This window comes from Anser brachyrhynchus (assembly GCF_964034855.1).
Source record: "Anser brachyrhynchus genome assembly, chromosome: 29".
Lineage (NCBI taxonomy): Eukaryota > Metazoa > Chordata > Aves > Anseriformes > Anatidae > Anser > Anser brachyrhynchus.
Window position 1 is genome coordinate 856339 of NC_137722.1, and position 20010 is coordinate 876348.

At 58.5% G+C, this 20010-nt stretch overlaps 1 protein-coding gene across 1 annotated transcript; it reads left to right on the forward strand.

Moving 5' to 3' along the window:
- The first annotated feature begins 736 nt into the window (after nucleotides 1-736).
- FIGNL2 (fidgetin like 2) lies at nucleotides 737-18588 on the forward strand. Its single transcript, XM_080570758.1, has 2 exons — nucleotides 737-901; nucleotides 14894-18588. The coding sequence occupies exon 2, from the start codon at nucleotides 14905-14907 to the stop codon at nucleotides 17062-17064; it is 2160 nt and encodes a 719-aa protein (XP_080426884.1). The 5' UTR covers nucleotides 737-901; nucleotides 14894-14904; the 3' UTR covers nucleotides 17065-18588.
- Nucleotides 18589-20010: the final 1422 nt, after the last annotated feature.

Genomic DNA, 20010 nt, shown 5'->3' on the forward strand with positions numbered 1-20010 from the left:
TGTCGGAGTGTGTGGGTGCTGGGATGTGGGGGTGCAGGAGCCTGGAAAACGTGAGTGTCAGGGTGAGTGGGTGCAAGAAGTCAGGTTGTGTGGCCACTGGGATCCTGGGGTGCAGGAGCTGGAGGTGTGTGGGTGCTGGGTCTCTGGGGTGCAGCAGATTGGGGTGATTGAGCACCGGGATGCTAGGGCACAGGAGACCGGGGTGAATGGGCTGATGGGTGCTGGGGTGCTGGGGTGCAGGAGGTGGGGGTGTGTGGGTGCTGGGATGCTGGGGGGTGAAATGTTGCAGTGTGTGGGTGCTGGGGTGCAGGATATCGGGGTGCGTGGGTGCTGGGGTGCTGGGGTGCAGGACGTCGGGGTGCATGGGTGCTGGGGTGCAGGGGTGCAGGACGTCGGGGTGCATGGGTGCTGGGGTGCAGGATGTCAGGGTGCGTGGGCACTGGGACACGGGGGCGCAATCCACTGGGGGACAGCGATGCCCAGTGGGGTCCAATCCTTCCTCTCCACCGCCTCCTCCCCGCACCTCTACCTTTGTGCCAGGCCACCCCCGGCCGAATCCATCCCCAGCCCCTCTCCAGCACCACCCCAGCTCCCTTCCCCCGTCCTCCCCCCCACCAAACGCCCCCCCCCCCCCCCCGCCGCCCCCTGGGGGCCGCTTCTCTCTCTCTCTCCCCCCGCCCCGCTCCGCCCCAGCACCGCCCGGGGGCGGGCAGTGGGCGGCGGGCGGGGGCCCCAGCCCCAGCCCAGCTCCGGCCCCGGCCCCAGCCCCAACCCCAGCGCCGGCCCCAGCCCCCGCCGCCCGCGGGCCGCCCCGCATTGTCCGGGCGGCAGCGGGGCAGGATGCGGCCCCCCGCACGGCCGCCCGCCGCCGGGCTGCGTTAGGATCCGCCGGTATGAGGAGGTGAGTGGGGGGGGCCCCGGGAGCAGGGAGGGGGTTGTAGGGCGAGGGGCGGCTCCTGGGAAAGCATCCCCTAATCCTCCCCCCCCCCCCCTCCCACCCATCTCACCCCATCCCATCCCACTACCCACCCCCCCCCCCTCCGCCCTGCTCGGGGCCGCCCGTTCCTTTCTGGGAGGAATCCGCCGAGCTTGGGTTTTTTTTTTTTGGGGGGGGGGGGGGGGGGAAGAAACCGGCCGAATTTGGCGCTGCTGGAGGCAGGGAGGCGGAGAGGCACCGGGCATCCTCCTTCCCCCCGCTGCTTCGGCCGTTGCCCTTTTCCTCGCCTCTTCCCCCCCCCCCAAAATAAAAAGTCGGGGAGCCGCCAGGGAACGGGACGGGCTGCGGGGGGGGGGACCGGGGGGGTCCCGGGGGGGTCCCGGCCCCCAACAATGCGCGCCCCGCGCCGCCGCACGTCAAGCGCCCGCACCAAAACAGCCGCGGCGCTGCGAGCCCTTCCTCTGCCGCCTGCTTCAGCTTCTGGTGCTGCTTCTGCTCCTTCTTTTCTTTTTTTAAGTGTGCTCCTTCCACTTGGAGGACAAAAGGCTCTCGGGAGGGGAAAAAAAAAAAAAAAGCAGAAAGGTTATTAAATAGCTTTGTAGGGTGCCTTCCAGCGCACAGCCTCCTGTTTCTGGAGACTCCGAGCGCACGCCTGCATCCCGCTTAATTTCGCCCCGCTGTAACAAAAATGAACGTTCCCATTAATCGGAGCCCGGTTTTTCGCAATAAGCAGCATGCAAGGCGGCGAAGGTGCCGCCGTGAATTTAGAAGAGAACTTGAGTTGCTGGTGGGCTGTGAGCCTCCGTAGAGGGTGTGTGAGTACAAGAAGTAGCGGCTGGGGATCGATTCGCTGCCGGTTTCGTGCGTTGGGATCGAGGATCTGCCGGAGCTGCACCCCGGTGCCGTGGAGCCCGCGCGGCGATGACAGGGCGCTGGGGTCCGGCGCTCCCGCGGTGCCAGCGTGCGGCTCGCGTGCGTGGTGGCTCCGCAGCGGGCATTTCTGCGGGGTCCGAGGCCCAGAAGTTGTTTATCAAATTAAACATTTGTTTTAGATCTCTTCAGCAGAAGTGTGTTGACATTTTCTCTTCGGGGACTGCCGGGGATAATGAATGGCACATACTGTATTGTGTTCCTTGGAAAGCCTCGGGATCCTGCAATAACATAAACACCCCGGCCTGAATTCATCACAGATCTGAGCGGAATGGACTTGGTGTTTACATCAGTGATGGTTCTGAGCCGCAGCTTACATTTAAAGTTTATTATTGATTATGAAAACGTCCGTGTTAATACTTGTCAGTGTTTTTTTTTTTTTTTTTTATTGCTGACAGCTGCAGTTTCACTTACGGAGCGGTAACTCGCCGCTCTCCCGAACGCTCCGCGGTTTATTTTTAAAGCTTTCACAGAGGAGAAGGAGAGGGCTCGGGGTGGGGTTTCGGCACGGCTTAGCCCGCGGAGGAGCAGCGCGCTGGCTCGCCCCTCTCACAATTAGTTTTCTTTTAACCGGGCTGCAGGGAAGGGTTTAGGCAGCCGCCTTTGTTCTCCCGCAGAGCCCCCTCCGCATTCTTTCCTTTTGCCATTATCATTTTGGTTAAACAGAAAGGCAAGTTGTGTACCATATGGATCATGTTAACAATTGCTTATCTGGAACTGGTGTTTTCTCCTCCCTCCCTTTCCCCCGGCCTTTTTCTTCCTCCTGACATCGGAGTTGGGGTTTTTAATAGCATCCTCGCTTCGGTGCCGGTTCGCCGCGGTCCTGTAACACAAAACGCTTTCTCTCCTCCTCCATCCTGCCAGGGTTAATTCCCCAAGTAAAAACGTGGAATAAACGCCGAGAAAGCTCCGAGGCGGGTTTCACCAGGTCTTCAGAAATAGGGAAAACTCTTCAGGAGGGGCTTATTGAAAGAAACAGCAGAAATTCGTGTCTGTGTTCGTAGCTCCATGCCTCTGGTCAGCAACGTGCTTCCCCCTGCGTGGCTGAGGCTCTGTTTGCCTTTATTTGTTGATTGCCAGGAGATGATCCAGAGGATGCTTTCCGTGTTTGTACAGCCTGATACAAGCAGGGGCTGCGATTTGCACAAATGCCCACTCCAGGCTGCTCCCAGACCTGTGTTTAGGCGTTTGAATAAGCGGGCTGAAAATTTGGGGTCCTCACCCCGCGTCCGTCCAGGGGATTCGGTAGCTGCTGGAAGCCAGGCCGTTGTTTTGGGTGCCCGAATCCAGCCCCGAGGGCCTAACCTCAGGCCGGGGGGGCAGTGCCCGTGGGGTCACCCCATTCACCTCCTCCTCCTCCTCCATCAGAAAAGGTAAACAAAAAAGGCTCGAGGAGCGATCCCTTCTGAAGCCAGCGTCGGGTCCTGCTTCAGTGGAAGCAATTTAGGAAGAATCAACCAGTTGTGCACCGCTTTATGTTCGTAGTGATGAGATCCCTAGCGATATTTTAAAAATTCCTGGAAAGAGTCTGGATGTGTGTGCTGTGTCTCGCGGGTGTTTGCAGATGTTTCATCCTTTTCGTATCCTCCCAGGCGAGGAGATATTCCTGAGGGTACAAATGCCAGCCACGGATTTCTCTGCAAATGGCCAGATGTGCTCCTTCCTTCCCTTCTGTCTTTCTGCTGTCCTGGGTTTTCTGCTCCTCTGCTTTCTTCCCCGCAGACCAGTTGTGTGCAGGGGAAGGGAATGCCTCCAGCCACAGCTCCTGGCAGTGGGTGCAGGGACACCGGCTTTGCCTGTGGATTCCTAAAGGGAATTTCTCCGAGATGACATTAATGCATCTGGAGAAGCGATCGTGACCCTTGCGCGAGGCTGACCCTTGCATTTATGCCATTGTAAACACTTTTCAGCTGTATTTTTTGAGCTCCACTGATTATATGGCTCGAAGCAGGGCTCAGCCGTGTGGCGGGGGCTGTTGGGGCGCTGCCTTTGTCATCCCGGGGCAGATCCCGCACATCTGCCCAAATGTCAGCTGTAATTTTGCAGCGTGCAGCAAAGCTTGAGCCTCGTGGCTCAGAGCATCTCATTTGCTCGGCGCGCTCCCTCCCTCTCCCCCCAGCTGCAGAAAACAGCCTCCAGCTCGGGTGCCAGCGAGGCAGAACCTTCTCTTCTAGGTTTTTTATGGCAAACAAAGATGTTTTTCTCCCTCTTGGGGCGTGCTGGCCCCTCAGGCAGCTGCTAGGGTGTGAGCAGTGTGCGTGTCACCGTGCTCCGGTGCACCGAGTTTTCCTCCTGCCCGCGCCGGCTGGGAGGAGAACTCGACTTAATGCAGGTTTTTAGAACCGTTGTCATGCCCATGCTCTAAAAACCTCGTTACCGCTGCTGCTGTGCTCGGGTTTATGGCGCTGGGCCCAAACCAGACTTTATCAGCATCAAGCAGGAAAATTCCCATTGCGGGATCAGGAAATTCCCATCTTCTCCTTCCCAGCCCTGGCAGTTCCCAGTGTGGAGGAAGAGTTTGTCCTCGTGCTGCCACCTCTGCTGTGGGTTCCCAGCATTGCTGCTTGCTGCAATCACTGCTGGCCATCCTCTTTTTTCGGCTCCTGTTGGTTTTTCTTTGGACTCAGCTTGTTCTCCTGCTCGGGGTTGGCGAGAAGGACTTGCACCCCTTTCGTGCCGTTTTGGGGTTTCTCAGGTGCTGCATTATTTCCCCATTAAGTGAACAGTTGCAGCTTCATCCCACGGCCCCGCAGCACTTTTCCTCCTGTCTTCATCAGCAGAGGATGCTGCTGCTGGCCACCAGCTCTGCTCCAGTGCTGGCCACCGGTGCCAGGGCTCGCAGCTTCCCCTCCATGGCAGCAACAGCCTTGAGTCAGCGCCGGCTCTCTGCAGCAAAGTTTATTTTGCAGTGTAACGAGGCTGCTGTAAAGTCTTTCTCCTGGCCTTGTGGCCTGTCATCAGCTGAAGTTAATGTTGGTTAAATTGTACAGATCGCTAGCACAATTTTTCCTGCAGTGGTGCATGCCTGGGGTCGCTTATCAGCAACCCCTGATCTTTATGGGGGCCCTAATAAACCCGGCCAAGGCCTCACGGACGTTGCTGACTTACATCTGAGAGCAGGGCAGGGTGCAAATTACACGTTTTTCTTTCCAGCTGCCTTCTCCCGAGCACAGATAACTCGATCAAGGAAAAATTGGGCGAGTTTATTACGTTACAGCGATGCCGTCACGGTCTGCATTGCGGAGGTGCCCAGGGCCCCGAGCCCTGGACCAGGACCCCCCCATTTTGGGTGCCGTTTGGAGACCGGCCAGGAGCAGCAGAGGCATCCCCAGGCTGCTGGGGTTGCGGTGCCCAGGCGAGTGTTTTCCCTCAAAAGAGCCACTTTTTTTTTTTTCTTTTTTTTTTTCCCCCAAGAAAGTGAAAACTAATGTCAAGACAAATTGCACTTTAACCCACACTTGTCTTGCCTACAAAAAAAAAGCTGAATAATAGCTGAATAAGTGCCCCTTTCTCCTGCCCTGGCCAAACTCATAAGAGGAGGCTGTCCCTGACAAAGAATTTGCTGTGTAAATAGATGAGAGGTGCGGCAGCACCGAGCTGGGAAGGGACTCGTGGCAGCAGGGGACGCGGGAGCCTGGGTCCCCTCGTCCCCTGGCCGGTGGCTGAGCAGCTCAGCTGCTCTCGCTGTCATTAATCTCCCTTCGTGTTGCTTTAGGCCTCCGAAAGCAGCGGCGGCAGCAGCAGCAGCTGCCGGACGGCTTTGTCTCGTGCCTCGTCCTCTGCGGGGACGTGGCAGCTCCGTGATGCCAGGGGACATTTTCAGCGGGGATTGCGGCGAGCCCCGGCTCCTCTCCTCCTTTGGCACCGCCTGTATTGTAAGGGCTGCATGCAGCAATGATCCTCTGCGAAGGAAAAGTGGAAAGGATGAGTGCAGGGGAGCAGCAGTGTGTGCTCACGATGGGGGGAACCCCGCGGAGCACCCGCCTGCATCCCGCATCCCGACGCCTCCTGGCACGGGCTGGTTTGGGTGTAAACGGTGGCGAGGGGACCGGTGGCTGCAGAGGGGTGTAACGAAATGCCAGGGGCGATGTGCTGGGAACCTGCGCTGTGCGCGAGGTGTTAGAGAGGTTGTGAAGGGCTTGTCCCGAATGCCATGGCCAGGTCCTGCCTGCTTGGGGCATCGCTCCGTGTTCTGCTCCCAGTGTCGCCGGCGGTGACTCCAGGCTCCCGAGCTGGCCTTGCGTGATCAGGCAGCATAAAGCCCAGCGCTGGAACCTTGCGGCAGCATTCCTGCTTCCGATGCTGAGACGTGGGGATTTTCTTACGTATTCTGCATAGTTCGGTCAGATCTAGGGCCACCACGTCCCTGTCCCATCCCTGTCCCATCCCCATCCCGTCCCCCATGCTCCAGCCCCATCCCAGCCCCATGCTCCAGCCGGTTCCCAGAGCATCTTCCCCTCCTCCCTCGAAATGCTGAATCAGGCCACATGTTGCAAGCATAAGTCTGCTGAAACAATAACGTGCTGCGAGCGGGCTAAACCTCGTGGCCCCCGTTTGTCGGGCAGGGACTCGCCTGCTCCTCGCCTGCAGCTCCTGTGCCCGGGGGAATAAATAACAGCGCTGGGAAGGATTTTATGTGCTGGGTGGGTTTGTAGTAACCCGAGAGCGCGCTGAGGTGCCCGTCATCCTCATCGGCTCCACGTGTGAATGAGCCCCAGGGGCTCCCTGCTTACCGGGGTGAGGAATGCAGGAAATGGATTTACGGGGTGGGCAGCCCCCGTGCTCAGCCGTGTGTCCCGACAGGAGGAGGATGTTGGTGCTGGCTGGGAGCTGGGGAATTGGGCAGCGAGGAGGGGACAGGGACGTGGCAGCCGAGCTGGATGCGAGAGGCGCTTGGGTCTGCAGGCGGCAGAGCTGCTGGTGCAAGCAGCACAGCTTCCCGCCTGCTATTTTGGCATTTTCTCACCTGCACCTTACAGTTTTATCTTATGCTTTGCAGCTTCACGCTTATAAAACAGTCGAGTGCCAGCAAGGTGAAAATAAATAATATTTCCCCCCCTAGGTGTTGCGGGTGCTTGGGGTGGATGGAGAGCGACGTCCCCGTAGCGTGATGTGGGTGCGCTGGTGGGCAGCACTGGCAGAGGGCTGCCGATGCCGAGACGTTTCCACCTTCATCTTCCTCTTCCTCAGCTCCAAGCTGTGCAGTGGGGCAGGGCTCGGCTCCCGGGGGGGCAGCAGGGCTGGGGTCAGAGCGTGGCCGTTGGTCGCCCGAGCCAGGTATGTGCTCCAGAAATAACGCAATTATGGATCTGACCTTGGGCTGTTCATATCCTCCTCGTACAAGGTGATTACTTTTTAATGAGTGGCTGCTGAAAAGGGAGGAAAATGAATTATTTCTGCCCTAGGATTAGCTCTCGGAGACAGGCCCGGCGCTGCCCGATCGATGCGCTCTCGGAGGCTGCGTGGAGCCAGTGCGGCTCAAAACTTCTCCCCGATTTCCCAGCACCGGGGAGCGTCGATGCCTTCACTCTGAGGCTGCCGTTGGGGCTGGGGGTGAGGCCTCCCCTGGGGTGTAGCAGGGTCTGGAGCAGCAATTTTCAGCCTCCTGGTGTTAGGCCGGACCTGCCATCCCCAAGAGGTCCCTTTTTTGGGGCTGAATTCCCAACTCGTTGTCGTTTAACCTAGTGTTTTTTTTTGAGCAGGAATGCACAAACGTGTAATAACTAGCAGAGGTGCTCATACCCTGCTTTAACGATAAGGCAAATAACTGTGCAAGAAGCTTTGGGGGCTGTAGGGGCAGCTGCTCCGAGTGCAGCACATGGGTCCCCAAAGTCAGCGTCCGTCCGTCCGTCCCTGCAAGCAGAGGCGCATTGCAGAGGGGAGATGCAGCCTCCGGCGTGGATGAGGGCAGCAGTGTCAGCAAAGAAAGAAGCCCAAAAAGGGAACTTCTGGAAAATCCATTAGTGAATGGAGTGCAGGAGGGACCTCCGCTTTTCAGGCTGCTGGGGCGGTGTTTAAAAAAGAATCAGCGAGTCAAAAGGCTTGTGAAAACAAAAGGCACCGAGAGGCCTCCCCCAAGGCGCTGCGCGAGCGGGGCCGGACACGTTGCGGTGCGTGATGCTCCCAGAAGCACGGGAAAGTGTTAAAGAGGGGCTGGGGCTGGGGTCTGCCTTCCTGCCGGGCACAGAACGCAGGCACAAGGGGACCGAGAGGATGGAGATGCAGCGGTAAAAGAGGATTTTTTTGCTCAATTCCCCCCGGAGCGCGCTGCCTGGGGAAGGCACCGAGGCAGAAAATACAACCACGTTTCTAAAGGCGCTGGATGGGGCAGGGAGGCTATCCAGAATTAGAGTTAATTAAGATTGATTCGTTCCGTGGAGGATATGAGCTGGAGCGTTACAGCTACCGCTGCGACAGGCTCCGGTGCACGCGGCAAATTATCTCCCTGCTGCAGCCCCGCTCCCGCTTCCTCCGCAGCCTCCAGCCACGACCCGGCTGCAGCCGAGATATTGGAGCAGATAGAGCAGGAGGGGGACCTGGGCTGGTGGCTCCTGGCTTGGCTTTGACCCCCGGGGGAGTTCGTTATTGGAGCTGCAGCGTGAAAAATGCCTGGAGAGGAGAGGTCCTGAGCTGGGTGAAGGGACTGGGGGTGCTGCAGTGTCCAAAACTGCTCAGTGCTTGTGGGAAAATGAAACATAGCCGTGATGCTTTCTTTTTGCAAAGGGAAATATTGAAAATCGCCCTCAACCTTCTGGGTTTCATGCACATATCCGGGCTCACAGACCGCAGAGGGTCTGTCCGATGCTTGGGTGCGCGCACGGTGCTGGCCACAAAGCAAACCGTGGCTCCCTGGGTGCAGCAGCACCGGTCCTTGCTGTAATCCTTCCTCCCCCTGGTATTTTTAAATGCAAGAAGAAAATCCGGGCCTCGAGCCGGCCCGTGACAGGCTGAGCTGCGTCGGCCAGCGGCACCGCGTGCACTAGTGCCCGGTGGGGACCACGACTGTGCCCGTGCTGCTCCCTCATCGTGCCAGCCTCTGGGCTTTGCCACTTGCAAGCTAGGGACTTCCAGCCTGCAAAATCCCTCTGGGGGCTCTGTCAGCCTCTGGGAATTCCCGGAACCCTTCTCCACGGCACAGCACGAGGAGAGCTGCTGGCCCTGTGCCACTGCTTGCACGAGCACCGTGCCCGCTCCGCCGCTCCCAGCACCAAAACCCGCTTCTGCTCCGCGCGGGACTGGGCACAGCGGGTCCTGCTGGTGAGCGGCGCAGGAGTTATTCCCCCTTCACATCCATGGCAGTGGAGCAGAGACCCAGGGCTGTGTCCAGCCCCATCACGCTTCTGCTCTGCTCCTCGTGGCGTAGCGAGGATCCCACCCACCAGGAGGGTCCCACGGTGCTGCTGCTGCTGCTGGCACCACGGAGCCCCGGCAGGAAGGGAAGAATCACAGAGGGCGCGTTACATCCGTGTTGCCTTTCACAGCACCCTTCTTTTGGGACGACGGGGGGATGCGGCATGTCCTGATGTCTTTCAGCAAGTGGCTTTGAATGGAGCGAGGTCAGGACAAGAAGCTCTTCAGAGCAGCTTCCGTCTGTTCGGTGACAGCACCTCGCTGAGAGCCTTCTGGAGCAGCAGAGCAGGAGGTGGCAGAAAGATGCCTCCGGACCATATCCCTACATCTTCCCGTCGACCCCACAAACCTGCAGGGCCAAAACGTGCAGGAGGGAGCAGGTGCCACTGTTCCACCTGGCGCGTTTCTGGAGGGCTCAGGGAGGAGATGGCAGCGGTTGCTGACAGCCCCCGTGGGAGAAGCAGAGCCCGCGCCTCGCCGCGTCCTCCGGCCGGGGCTGGGGCAGAAGCAGGAGGTGAAGTCCCGCTGCCCGTGTGGGACCAGGACCGGGTGCTTCACGGGCATGCTCGCCACCCTCCCTTGTTATGCAGATTGCATGCAAATTGGGTCCGTTTGACCCCCTGACCTTTTTATGGGGCCACGTCTGCTTGGGGAAATTGTTCTGCTGATTAGAAATGGATTTTCCTCTCTAATGTAATCCTTGGAAGATGGGCTGGGCCCAACGTGCTGCATCCGAGCCCGGCCCTGGGGAGCTCGCCTGGCATCAAGGAATGAAATTTTGGGGCAGGCCTTCAGTCCCAGAAGGGACCTGAGCAGCACCCATGGGCCACAGCCCTGTTCTCCAGGAAAGCTGAGGTTTCTCCTGCACCTGGAGCACCTGCCCAGAGACCACCTTGGGGGACAGCAGACTTTGATGACCTAAATGCTCAACGAAGCTTTTACTAAAAACCTCCTTCCTACCTGGGAACTGTCCTTCAAGCAAGGATCTATCAGGAGGCCACAGCTGAAATGTCTCCCCAGTGAACTTCCTATGGAAAACGAGGGCTTTTAGGGCAGGAGAGCATCTGCTGGACGAGAAGCAATGTCTGGGGGAGGAAATGAAATTCCTCAAAACACTTATTGAACCAGCCTGTTATTAATAATATCCCGATTTTGCTGCCCATACCCCCTGGTTCTGGGGACTCCCGGGGCACCCCATGCATCCAGTTTCCTCCCGCGACATTTAGCGGCGAGTTTCTGGTCCTGCCTTGACAGATGGGTGATGCTCAGCTGCTGCCAGGCCGAGCGGACACATATTAATTTTTCATTTGCTGGATGGGTCATGGAGCAGCACAGATGGGCTGTGGCCCATTGGCCGGTCTCCGTTTCGTCCTGATGTCCAGCTGCTCTGCACTTGATATATGAGTGGGCAGCGTGGATGCTTGAGCCTGGGGCTGGCGGGGGTCCCTGCCCCGCTGCTTTACCTGGCGTGGACCCACCAGGGCATGGAGATGACCGGGATCTGGCTGAAAGGTGTACACCAGCGTGCAGAAATGTTGCTGGGATCTACAGCATCGATGCTAAAAGGTTTCCCTGGTCCATAGCGAGTGTCATAATTCTCGTTTATTGCCAGGGTTTGACTCCCCGTAATGCCGTTGCGCTCTGCCTACGCTGCGGTTGTAAGACAGGGGTGAGCCAACCCAGGACGAGCTCCTCACAGCAGAAGCCAAAAAAGATCATCAGGAAATGCCTCATTTAAAAGAAATACAGTCGTTCCTGCGGCCTCCCATGCGCAGGGCAGAGTCGGGAAAGTCTGTTCTCTCTTCCTGCATTTTCTTCCGCCTCGCCTTTTGCCTTGAAGCTCTTAGCGCTGCTCAGCCTCCAGCGAAGCAGCGCGTCTCCCGCAGCTCCGAGCAGCAAAGCGCTGAACCGTGGCCGAAAACCCAACGGCCGTCCGAGTGCCGAGGCATGCTGCAAGACCCGGAGAGTCTCTGCACAGATGTAAGCCCCTCTCGGTGCCGCAAATCCAGCTGCAGCGGCGGAGCTGTCGGCTCAGGGGGGTCCAGGTTCTTGCCTGGATGCAGCTCTGGGTGCTGATAGCAAAATCCCGCGTGGCAAACCCGTGCACCTGGTAGAAGAGATCTGTGTTAGCAGCGTTCGTAAGGGCTGTGGGAAGTGTTTGGTGAAGGCTGGGCTGAGAAATGAGACCCCCAGCAGCTGGGTTTGCTCCCTCTGGGCCCAAAGTTTTCACATGGGGGAATTAAAGCCCAGGCAGGCTGAGGACAAGAAGCTGCTGCGGACAGTGCGGCGATAATGAAACTACCCAGAATCTTTTTGAAAAGCACAGATCCTCCACGAACAAGGAGCCCTCAGCAGGTGAACCAGGAAGGCAGCAGCAGTATGAGCAAAACCCAGCTGGAATGGCTGAGCAGAGCAAGGGGGAAACTGAGGCACAGCCAGCGCTCGCAGGGCTGGGGCTGCTCCTGCATGGGTCTTGTTTGGGTTTAAACCCCAGCCTTAGCGCTTCCTCAGCTCAAGCCGGTTTGCTCTCATGTTCTCTGTCCCCTTCTTTGCCATCCAAATCCATTCGACCCCTTGCTGATCCCTCTGGGGAGAGCTGGTTGCTGCTGCCACCAGCGTGCTCTGCCTCGTGTCATTCACCCGCGTTGGTTTTGCGTCCAGTTTTTATGCACGAGCATGAGCAACGCCTGCATGTGTACATAGGCACGGCGCGCACACACATCTTTGCACCCACAGCATCCGTGCATCCGCCACTTGCTCTGTGCACGAGGGCCGTGGGTGCTGGCCATGCCGTGGCCGCCCCGCGAGCCTCCAACAAAGGCGGCCACACCAGGACGATGCTGGGGAGCCCGGCGTGGCCAGAGCCTCGTGGCTGGCCCTCAAATCGCTCGGCATGAGCTTTCCTGGGGGGTTGGGGGGGACAGCGTCGGGGAGAGCACCCCGTCCCCAAGGCCGAGTGGTTGGACACCCTTGGCGGTGCGCCCCGGTTGTGCGCGGCTAAAAAGCCCCCTAACAAAAGCCCAGTTCAGAGTTGCTGCTGAATAGATTAACAAGATTTCCATAATTAGGGCGGGAGGGAACAATAGGATTCTCCCCTGCCCAGCCCCCCCTCCCCGCCTTTGTCTTGCGCTTTAGATAATGGGCCAGCAGCGAGGGTGGGAACCGGCCGTGCCATTTGGTCACTGGACAGTAATTTTCTCACACTGCCAAGGGGAGCATTGAAACATCTGTCCCGCTCTGAGAGCTCATTCACGTTACATTGCAGCCCCCTGACAACTTCTCCGGGGCCTGCCAGCCCTCCCCCTTCGCCGGGCGGTCGGGTTTTTAAGGGTGTGATGGGGTTTTCGCTCGGTTTTACGTCTCCCGACTGCAGCTCATGTTTAAAGGGGTCAGATGGAAGCGGTTTTCGGTCTTTTCACGCTCTTGTTTGCTTTTCTCGCTGCGGTGGTGCCCTGAACGTCTCCTGCTGGCAGCAGCGCAGATGCACGGCTGTGTTGATGTGCCCAGGGAGACCCCTGGGCCCCCCCTGCCCCTTTTCTCGCCGCTGCTTTGCCGCGAGGCTCGGTGCTGGGGATGGAGCCGGAGGACCAGCCCCGGCCACAGCCCACGCGGTGACGTTGGGCTGCCAGCTGCCAACCTTGGGGTTGCTTTAGGCATCCAAAAATTCCTAGCTCTGTGCTTGATTTTAGATAACCAGCTCTTCGCTGGCATCCAAAGGCTTCAGGGGCTGATATCAGCCCATGCTATAGGGAAAAAAAGCAGAGCACTGCTTGGAGAAATAACCCAGAGGCTGTGCTTATCCTTGCTGGGGTGTTTTCCTGGGAGATCAAGCTAGCACTGCCTGGATTTGCCAGTTGCACCCCGGTTTTGGGTTTGTAGCTGGCTCCTGGTGCAGCTGCAATCCCTGGATTTGCACCCCCCGTGTGTCCCCCCTGGCCCTGCACCCCTGCCTTTGCAGATGCATTTTGCTGCCCTGGGTTTCCAGCACAGAGAGGCTGCTGTGTGGCTTGGCATGTGCCAGAGCCACTCCGAGCACCCACGGGATCTCACCGCTGGAAGCTCTTTTGGGTCAGAAACAGCTTTTTCTTGCAGTTTGGCAACACACTGGGGTCCTGACCTAGAAAGGGGTTTCCTGGCTGGTGTCACAGCGTGGAATGAGGATGGAAACTCCTGGTGCTTTAGCGTCCTCAAAAAAAAATTATATATATAAAATGTTTTGTTCCTCATCCCAAAACTCATTTTTCCTTTTAATAGCTTCTTCGTGCCTTTTGCTCCCAGCCAGAAGGGGAAGGTCCTCCTTGGCCACCACCACCTCTCTCTGCCCAGCCAGAGCCCATGTACAGCTCGGGGAAAATCTGCTGCGGGAGCAAAGGTTTATTGGAAAGCATTCTCCTTTGTGCTCATTAAAAAGGGCCCTTTCCCGCAGGCTGTCTTAGCTGTCTCTGTCTGAACGTTTATCTATCGGTAGCACTTTAATAATGGCAAGTAAATGCAGGGAGGATGCCGGATAAAGCCACGCAAAGCCGCCATTTAAATCCTCTTGTGTAAGTTTGATATCCAAAGTGGAAGTACAAATGCCATATAAGTCAATTAAAGCATTAAGTAATCTAATTGTGCTGTGGTCACAAAGTGGCTTAAAGGCTGAGCGCGGCGGTGAATGGTGCGCGAGGTCCCTCCCGCTCCCGCTGCAGCCGTCCCTGCGGCTTTGTGCAGGAGGGCAGGGGGGCTGCTGGGGGGCGCGGGGGACCCGCACGCAGATAACAATGGGGCACGCCGCCGTGGCAGGGCTGGGTGCTGGCCGTCGCTTTTCTGTCTTCCCCTTTGCCGAGAAATGTTGGTGGGGGCGCGCGCGGCCAGCAGGCACCGGTGCGAGCGGCTGAGCAGAGGGATGCTGGCGAGGCTTGTGCTCAGCCCAGGCGGAAGGGCTGCTTCCCACGTGCGTGTGCAAGCGTGCAGTGCAAGCCCCCGGCCACCTTGGAAAGCTGGAATTTGCACAGCTCCCACCCAGGCTTTGTTCCCTGGGCAGGAGCCGTGCTCGATGCACGGGGCTGCGTGGAGCTGCTCGCATTGTCTGCGCTTTATCCCAGCTCTCTTCATGCTATTAATATGCTAAACACTATTAATGTGCTATTAATACTACATGCATTATAATTATCACGAGTGCCTTAATATGCTATTAATGCTGGCTTTGCAGTGGCCAGCCAATTCATGGCTTCTGGGCCCAGGAAAATAAAGGGAGCAAGCCCCAGCTTTGGGAGCGGGACGCAGGGGCTGGAGCTGCCGGTGGGCTTTTGGAGGTGGAGGTGGGCGTCCCGAGGGCGCGGGCTGGTACCGTGGCTGTCGCATTCTGTTGGGCGACGTGGCTGTCGAAACTGGCTGCTTTCTTTGAAGCCCTTGCGGTTGCTGGTACTTGGGGGTGTTTGCATCGGTGGTGCAAGATTTTTGCGTTGTTTGTGCAAGATTTTTGCATCGGTTGTGCAAGAATTTTGCATTAGTGATGCAAGAGGGTGGTCGAGGGGATTTTCACAGGGGAGGTGCGTAATTCAGAGCATATGGTTGGAGCTGGGAGGTGCAAAGTGGTCCAGATGGACAGCGTGGTACAGTGGGTTTTGGATGCAGAGAGGCACTCGTCCTTCTTTCATTGGTCTCACCCTACCTCTGCCCTGTGTCCCACAGGTCTGTCGAAGATGCACTGGTCACCAGAGCATGCCCAGTCCCTGAACCAGTGGCCGGAGCAGCACCTCGACGTCTCCTCCACCACCTCCTCGCCAGCCCACAAGTCCGACCTGTACCCCAGCACCCGCCAGCGCTTCAACTACGCCTGGGCCAACGACGACATCTCGGCGCTCACCGCCTCCAACCTCCTCAAGAGGTACGCCGAGAAGTACTCAGGGGTGCTGGATGCGCCCTACGAGCGCCCGGCGCTGAGCAGCTACGGGGATGGCGCCTTCGGGCCGGTTAACGGGCAGAAGGGGGACGGGGAGCCCTGGCCCGTGCCACACGGCTCTGACGGCGCCTACCCACTGACCCCCATCCACGATGGCCTCCCTGGTGCCAAGGCGGTCGTGCCACCCGCCGTCCCTGCTGGCAGCGCACCGCTGGGGCTTGGCGGCTCCCCAGTGGTGTCCGCCAACCTTGCCGATCCCATCTACCCCGGGAACTCGTGTGGAGGAGCGGCCGGCTCCGGCGGGCTGGGCTCGTCTCAGGAGTACCCCGCAGGCTACGGCGGCACCTACTTGCCCTCTGGCTACTGCGCCCAGCCCAGCACAGCACTTGCCCCCCCGCACCCACCCACCCTGCACGGCTCGGGGCTCCTGCAGCCCACGCACCCCTCGTCCGCCCTGGTGCCAGGCTACGGCTCCTCCGGCCCCGTCTACAACTATGCCTCAGGCAGCTACGCGCCGCAGCCGGGCTACGGGGCCATCCACCCGCCCCATCCCTCTGCCTCCTACCTGCCCTCAGGCATCGCAGCGCCCACCCCGCTCCCGGCCCCGCCGCCTGCTGCCCGCCCGCCCGTGGTGCCAGCGTACGGCTACCAAGGGGCTGGCTTGGCCCCCCTGGCCGTGCCACCCCTGGGCACCGAGGCAGCGGGCGCCCTGAAGAGGAAAGCCTTCGATATCTCCGGCGGGGAGGACGAGGCAGAGGGCAGGTATCGGAAATACAGCTACGAGCAGCCAAAGTCCCCCTACCCCATGTCGGACAACGGCGAGTGCCGGGGCAACGGGTTCCCCAGTGCCGGCAAGCGGCCGGCGGGAGCAGGGAGCACCGAGGAGCACAGCGGCAAGTATGGCGGGCAGCCGATGAAGAGCATGGTCTCGCCGCCCTACGGCACCGGGGAGGCCCCGCTACGGCCGGCAGAGCCCTTCGAGAAGTTTAGTCCCCCCCTCGCCAACGGGGAGCGGGCGGCCGAGCTGGGGCCCCCCTTCCCGCTGCGGCTGCCGCCCAAGGCGCCTGTCTTCGGCAGCCCGCCGGTGGAGGAGCAGCCCAAAAACGTCGACCCGTTGGTCTTGGAGCTGGTGAACACCAAGATTGTGGAGCGCGGGCCGCCCGTGCAGTGGACGGACATCGCCGGGCAGGTCTCCGTGAAGGCCACCATCGAGGAGGAGCTGGTGTGGCCCATCCTGCGGCCCGGCGCCTATACCGGGGCGAGCCGGCCGCCCCGCACCATCCTGCTCTTCGGGCCGCATGGCACGGGGAAGACCCTGCTGAGCCGCTGCATCTCCACCCAGCTGGGCTCTACCCTGCTGAAGCTCAGCGGCACGGCCCTGCTCTCCACCTGGAAAGCCGAAGCCGAGAAGATCCTGCAGACCGTCTTCTTCGTGGCCAAGTGCCGGCAGCCCTCGGTGGTGCTCATCACTGAGGCGGAGTCCCTGCTGGTGGCCCAGGACAGTGGCCAGGCTGGAAACCTCAAGTCCCAGCTCCTCTCCTACCTGGACAACGTAGCTACCTCGGCCGAGCAGAACGTGGTCATCATCGGGACCACCTCACGGCCCGGCAGCATGGACGAGGCTTCCCACCGGCGCTTCGCCAAACGCTTCTACATCTCCCCGCCGGACAGCATCGCCCGGCGGCAGATCCTCCACCACGTGCTGGCCCAGCAGGGCTCCTGCCTGAGCGAGCGGGAGATGGCCTCCCTCGTGCAGCACACGGAGAGCTTTTCGGGCGGCGAGCTGATCCAGCTCTGCCAGCACGCCGGGGCCACCACGCTGCACGGCTTGCCGGGCCAGATCCAGCCCACCTCCTACAAGGACTTTGAGAAAGCCTTCTGCAAGGTCCGCCCCGCCACCTCGCAGAAGGAGCTGGACTTGTTCGCGGAGTGGGATAAGATGTACGGGTCCAGGCACTGACGGCGCGGCCGGGGGGGGACCGGCCGCCACCTCCCGAACCGCGAGAGACTCCCCGGGAAGACCCGACGACAACCAACGTACCTCTTTCTCATGGTTTCTGACGTGACTGGGCTGGTTTGGTTCTTCGCTTTTTGGAAGTAGTCGCTCACTGAACTCAGGATAACCTATTTATTATTCGCCCACCTCCCCGGGCAGCCGCTTCCAGACCAGCGACGCAACGAGCGGGGCCGGGGGCACGCCGGGATTCGGCTTTTCACCGATCTGATCGATGCAAGAGCCCCGTGCCTATTCGCAGAGGCTCGAGTTTCCATTATTTTTCCTTGTTTCCAACAGAAATGCCCCGGGGCAGCGATGCCCTCGGCCCGGAGGAAGCGGCACGGGGAGGGGGAAGGCAGGGGGGGATCACAGAACCCAGGGGTTTGGAGTAAAATGCTGTAGATTGTTTAATATACTAGACTTCGTTTTTATTTTTGTAAGGTATGTAGTATTTTTTTGTTTTTCTTTTTAACTACTCAGGAAAAGAATTACCTCAGAAAAAAAAGAAAAGAATGTGTTTTTAAAATCTCTTTTTATCTCCTCAGAAAAGGAAAAAGAGATTTGAAGGGTTTGCAGTCTTAGGACAAAGCTGTCTTGTGCATTTGCTTCCAAAAAGGGTGACAGAAAGACGAAAGAAAGAAAAGAAAAAAAACAAAACTTGAAGCTGTTACAAAGATGAAAGTTGAATGTATTTTGGGTGCTTTTCACATATATTATGCCATAATTTTATTTTGATTTTGTTTTGTTTTGTTTTTGTTAACATTGTTATTGTAGTGTTTGGTGGAGTAACGTGTCTTCGACGGAAGGAGTGCTAGTGCCGTAGTTTGAGAGCTGTCGCCAGCACCGCTTTTTGGATAAACCTCAGCTCGCCTCCCCCCGCGGGCGCAGCCGCTCCCTTTGGCCTCCGTCACCACCCCATCGGCCTCGCGTAGTCGGGCAGGCTGCTGGGGTTTTTCGGTTCAAAAGTCATTTTTGTAGCGCTACGTCTTGTGCTTGGGAGGCAAACTCCCCCCCGAACCTCAGGGTCTGCGCACGCAGAGCAGGAAAAGCCTCGGCGGGGGCGCGGGGCCGAGCGGCGGCTTCACCCTCCCAGTGCTCAGGATGCCAAAGGAGCCAGCTTTTGGGGGGGGTTCCCCATTTTTTTTTGCAGTTTCCCACTGAAGCACACGTGTGCAAAGGGCATTACCGGGGAGGCTGGCGCCGGGCGGTACGACACGCCGCTCCGGGAGCCGCCTCCTCCCCATCGCCTCCAAAAAGTGGTACTGGGTTCCTGAAGACTTTTTATTATTATTATTATCATATTTGACTTTGTACACTCTCTGTAACCACTTCTACCTCATTTTGCAACATATTGTACATGAAAGTATTTAATTCATGTCTTATTGATGTCTGAAAAAGAAATGCTTTTGAACTGTAATGGTCTACCTCAAGAAATACTGTATTTTAAAAAGAAAAGTATTACACAGTATTAAAGAGATTACATGAAAGCCCTCCTGAGAGCTCGCGGCTCCTTGTAGCAGCTCTTGCATCCCCCCACATTTTCAGCCCCAAGGGGGTGTTGGCGCTGGGAGTAGGGGTGGCTGTGGGACACGAGGGGACAAGGGGGCATTGCAAGCAACAGCGGGGACTTGGGGGGGTCCAGGTGTGCCCCATCCCCTCATTAAGAGCCGGCTACCACGAGGAGGGGATTATTCCTGCAGAGGACCCCTGCCCAGATTTTGGGGGGCTCACGGACTCAGCAGCCTGCAGGTTTGGCCGTGCTGCTAGCAAAGGCCTCTCTTCAAGCACCTGCGGGCAAGAGCAACGTGGGGCAGCTCTGGGGTCAGGAATTTGGAACGGGTTATGGGGAAGGGGGGAGTTTGAACCGTGGGGCTTGCAGGGAGCTTTGCTTTCTGAAAAAGTGCAGTTTCCTGCCGCTGCTTTGCGTTTTCGTGTCTGTAATTAGTGCTTGCTGCTGCATGGCCGTGGGGCAGTTAGTGTTGGGGTGTCAGTGGGGTTCTAGTGTCGGTGCTGCTTGGGTTTTTGCTGCTGCTGGGTTATGTTGTCTCTCCGTCAGCACCAGGTGCAATTTTTAGTTTGTTTTAAGCTGAGTTAGCTGAGTTTTAAGCTGAGTGACAGCAAGACACCTGCCTCTGCTGTTGCTGGTGTCACTTTTGCTGGCTGGAGAGCGCGCTCCGGGGCTGGAGGTTTTTGGAGACGGAAGCCCCCGATTATGGATGGGGACTCTGCAAATCTGGGCAGATGGGGGGAGCGAGGCAGTTTCCACCTGAAACTCCATGCGATTCCCATCAAACGAGCTTGTGCAGCCTCAGAGGGGAAGCTGTGCTTTGATGCTGTCACTAATGGACGCCTTCGTTAATGAACGTAAGGGGAAAAGCCGGCTGGGTGCGTGCTTGTTCCTTTTCCCGTGTGCCTTGGCGGGGCTGGCAGGCGGCATCGCCTCTCCCTCCGGGCTCTGGGACCGCAGCTCAGCGGCGATGCCAGGCGAGCAGCCTGGGTCGTGGGGCAGAATTAATTGCGCCAATTAGCTGGGCGACACCAGGGTGCCTCCGTGGGCAGCGGGGTGAGGAGCTGCGGAGGGCAGCGGGGCTGCGGTGGCGTTTCTGGCTCTTGTCGGTGTCCTTGGAGGTGCGTGGAGCCTTTGTGCTCCTCATCTGTGACAATGAGGCCAGCTCCGGCCTTTTATTGGGACCCCCTGAGGTTACTGTGCTATGAATAAATTACTTGGTAGATGGGCTGCAGAGCTGCAAGCCTGGAAAATGGGAAGAAGGCTCCTTCCTCCTCCTCCTCTTGTAAAGGAAGGCTTGGTTCTGCTGTGCCCCACCTGCTGCAAGCATCCTGAGGCCGAGCATGCAGAAGCTGATGGCACTTCACACCTTTCCTTCGTCCAGCCCTGCTGTGCCCGTGGGG

Excerpts from the sequence above, each read along its gene's own strand:
- FIGNL2 (XM_080570758.1), top strand. The coding sequence starts at position 14,905 with ATGCACTGGTCACCAGAGCATGCCCAGTCCCTGAACCAGTGGCCGGAG.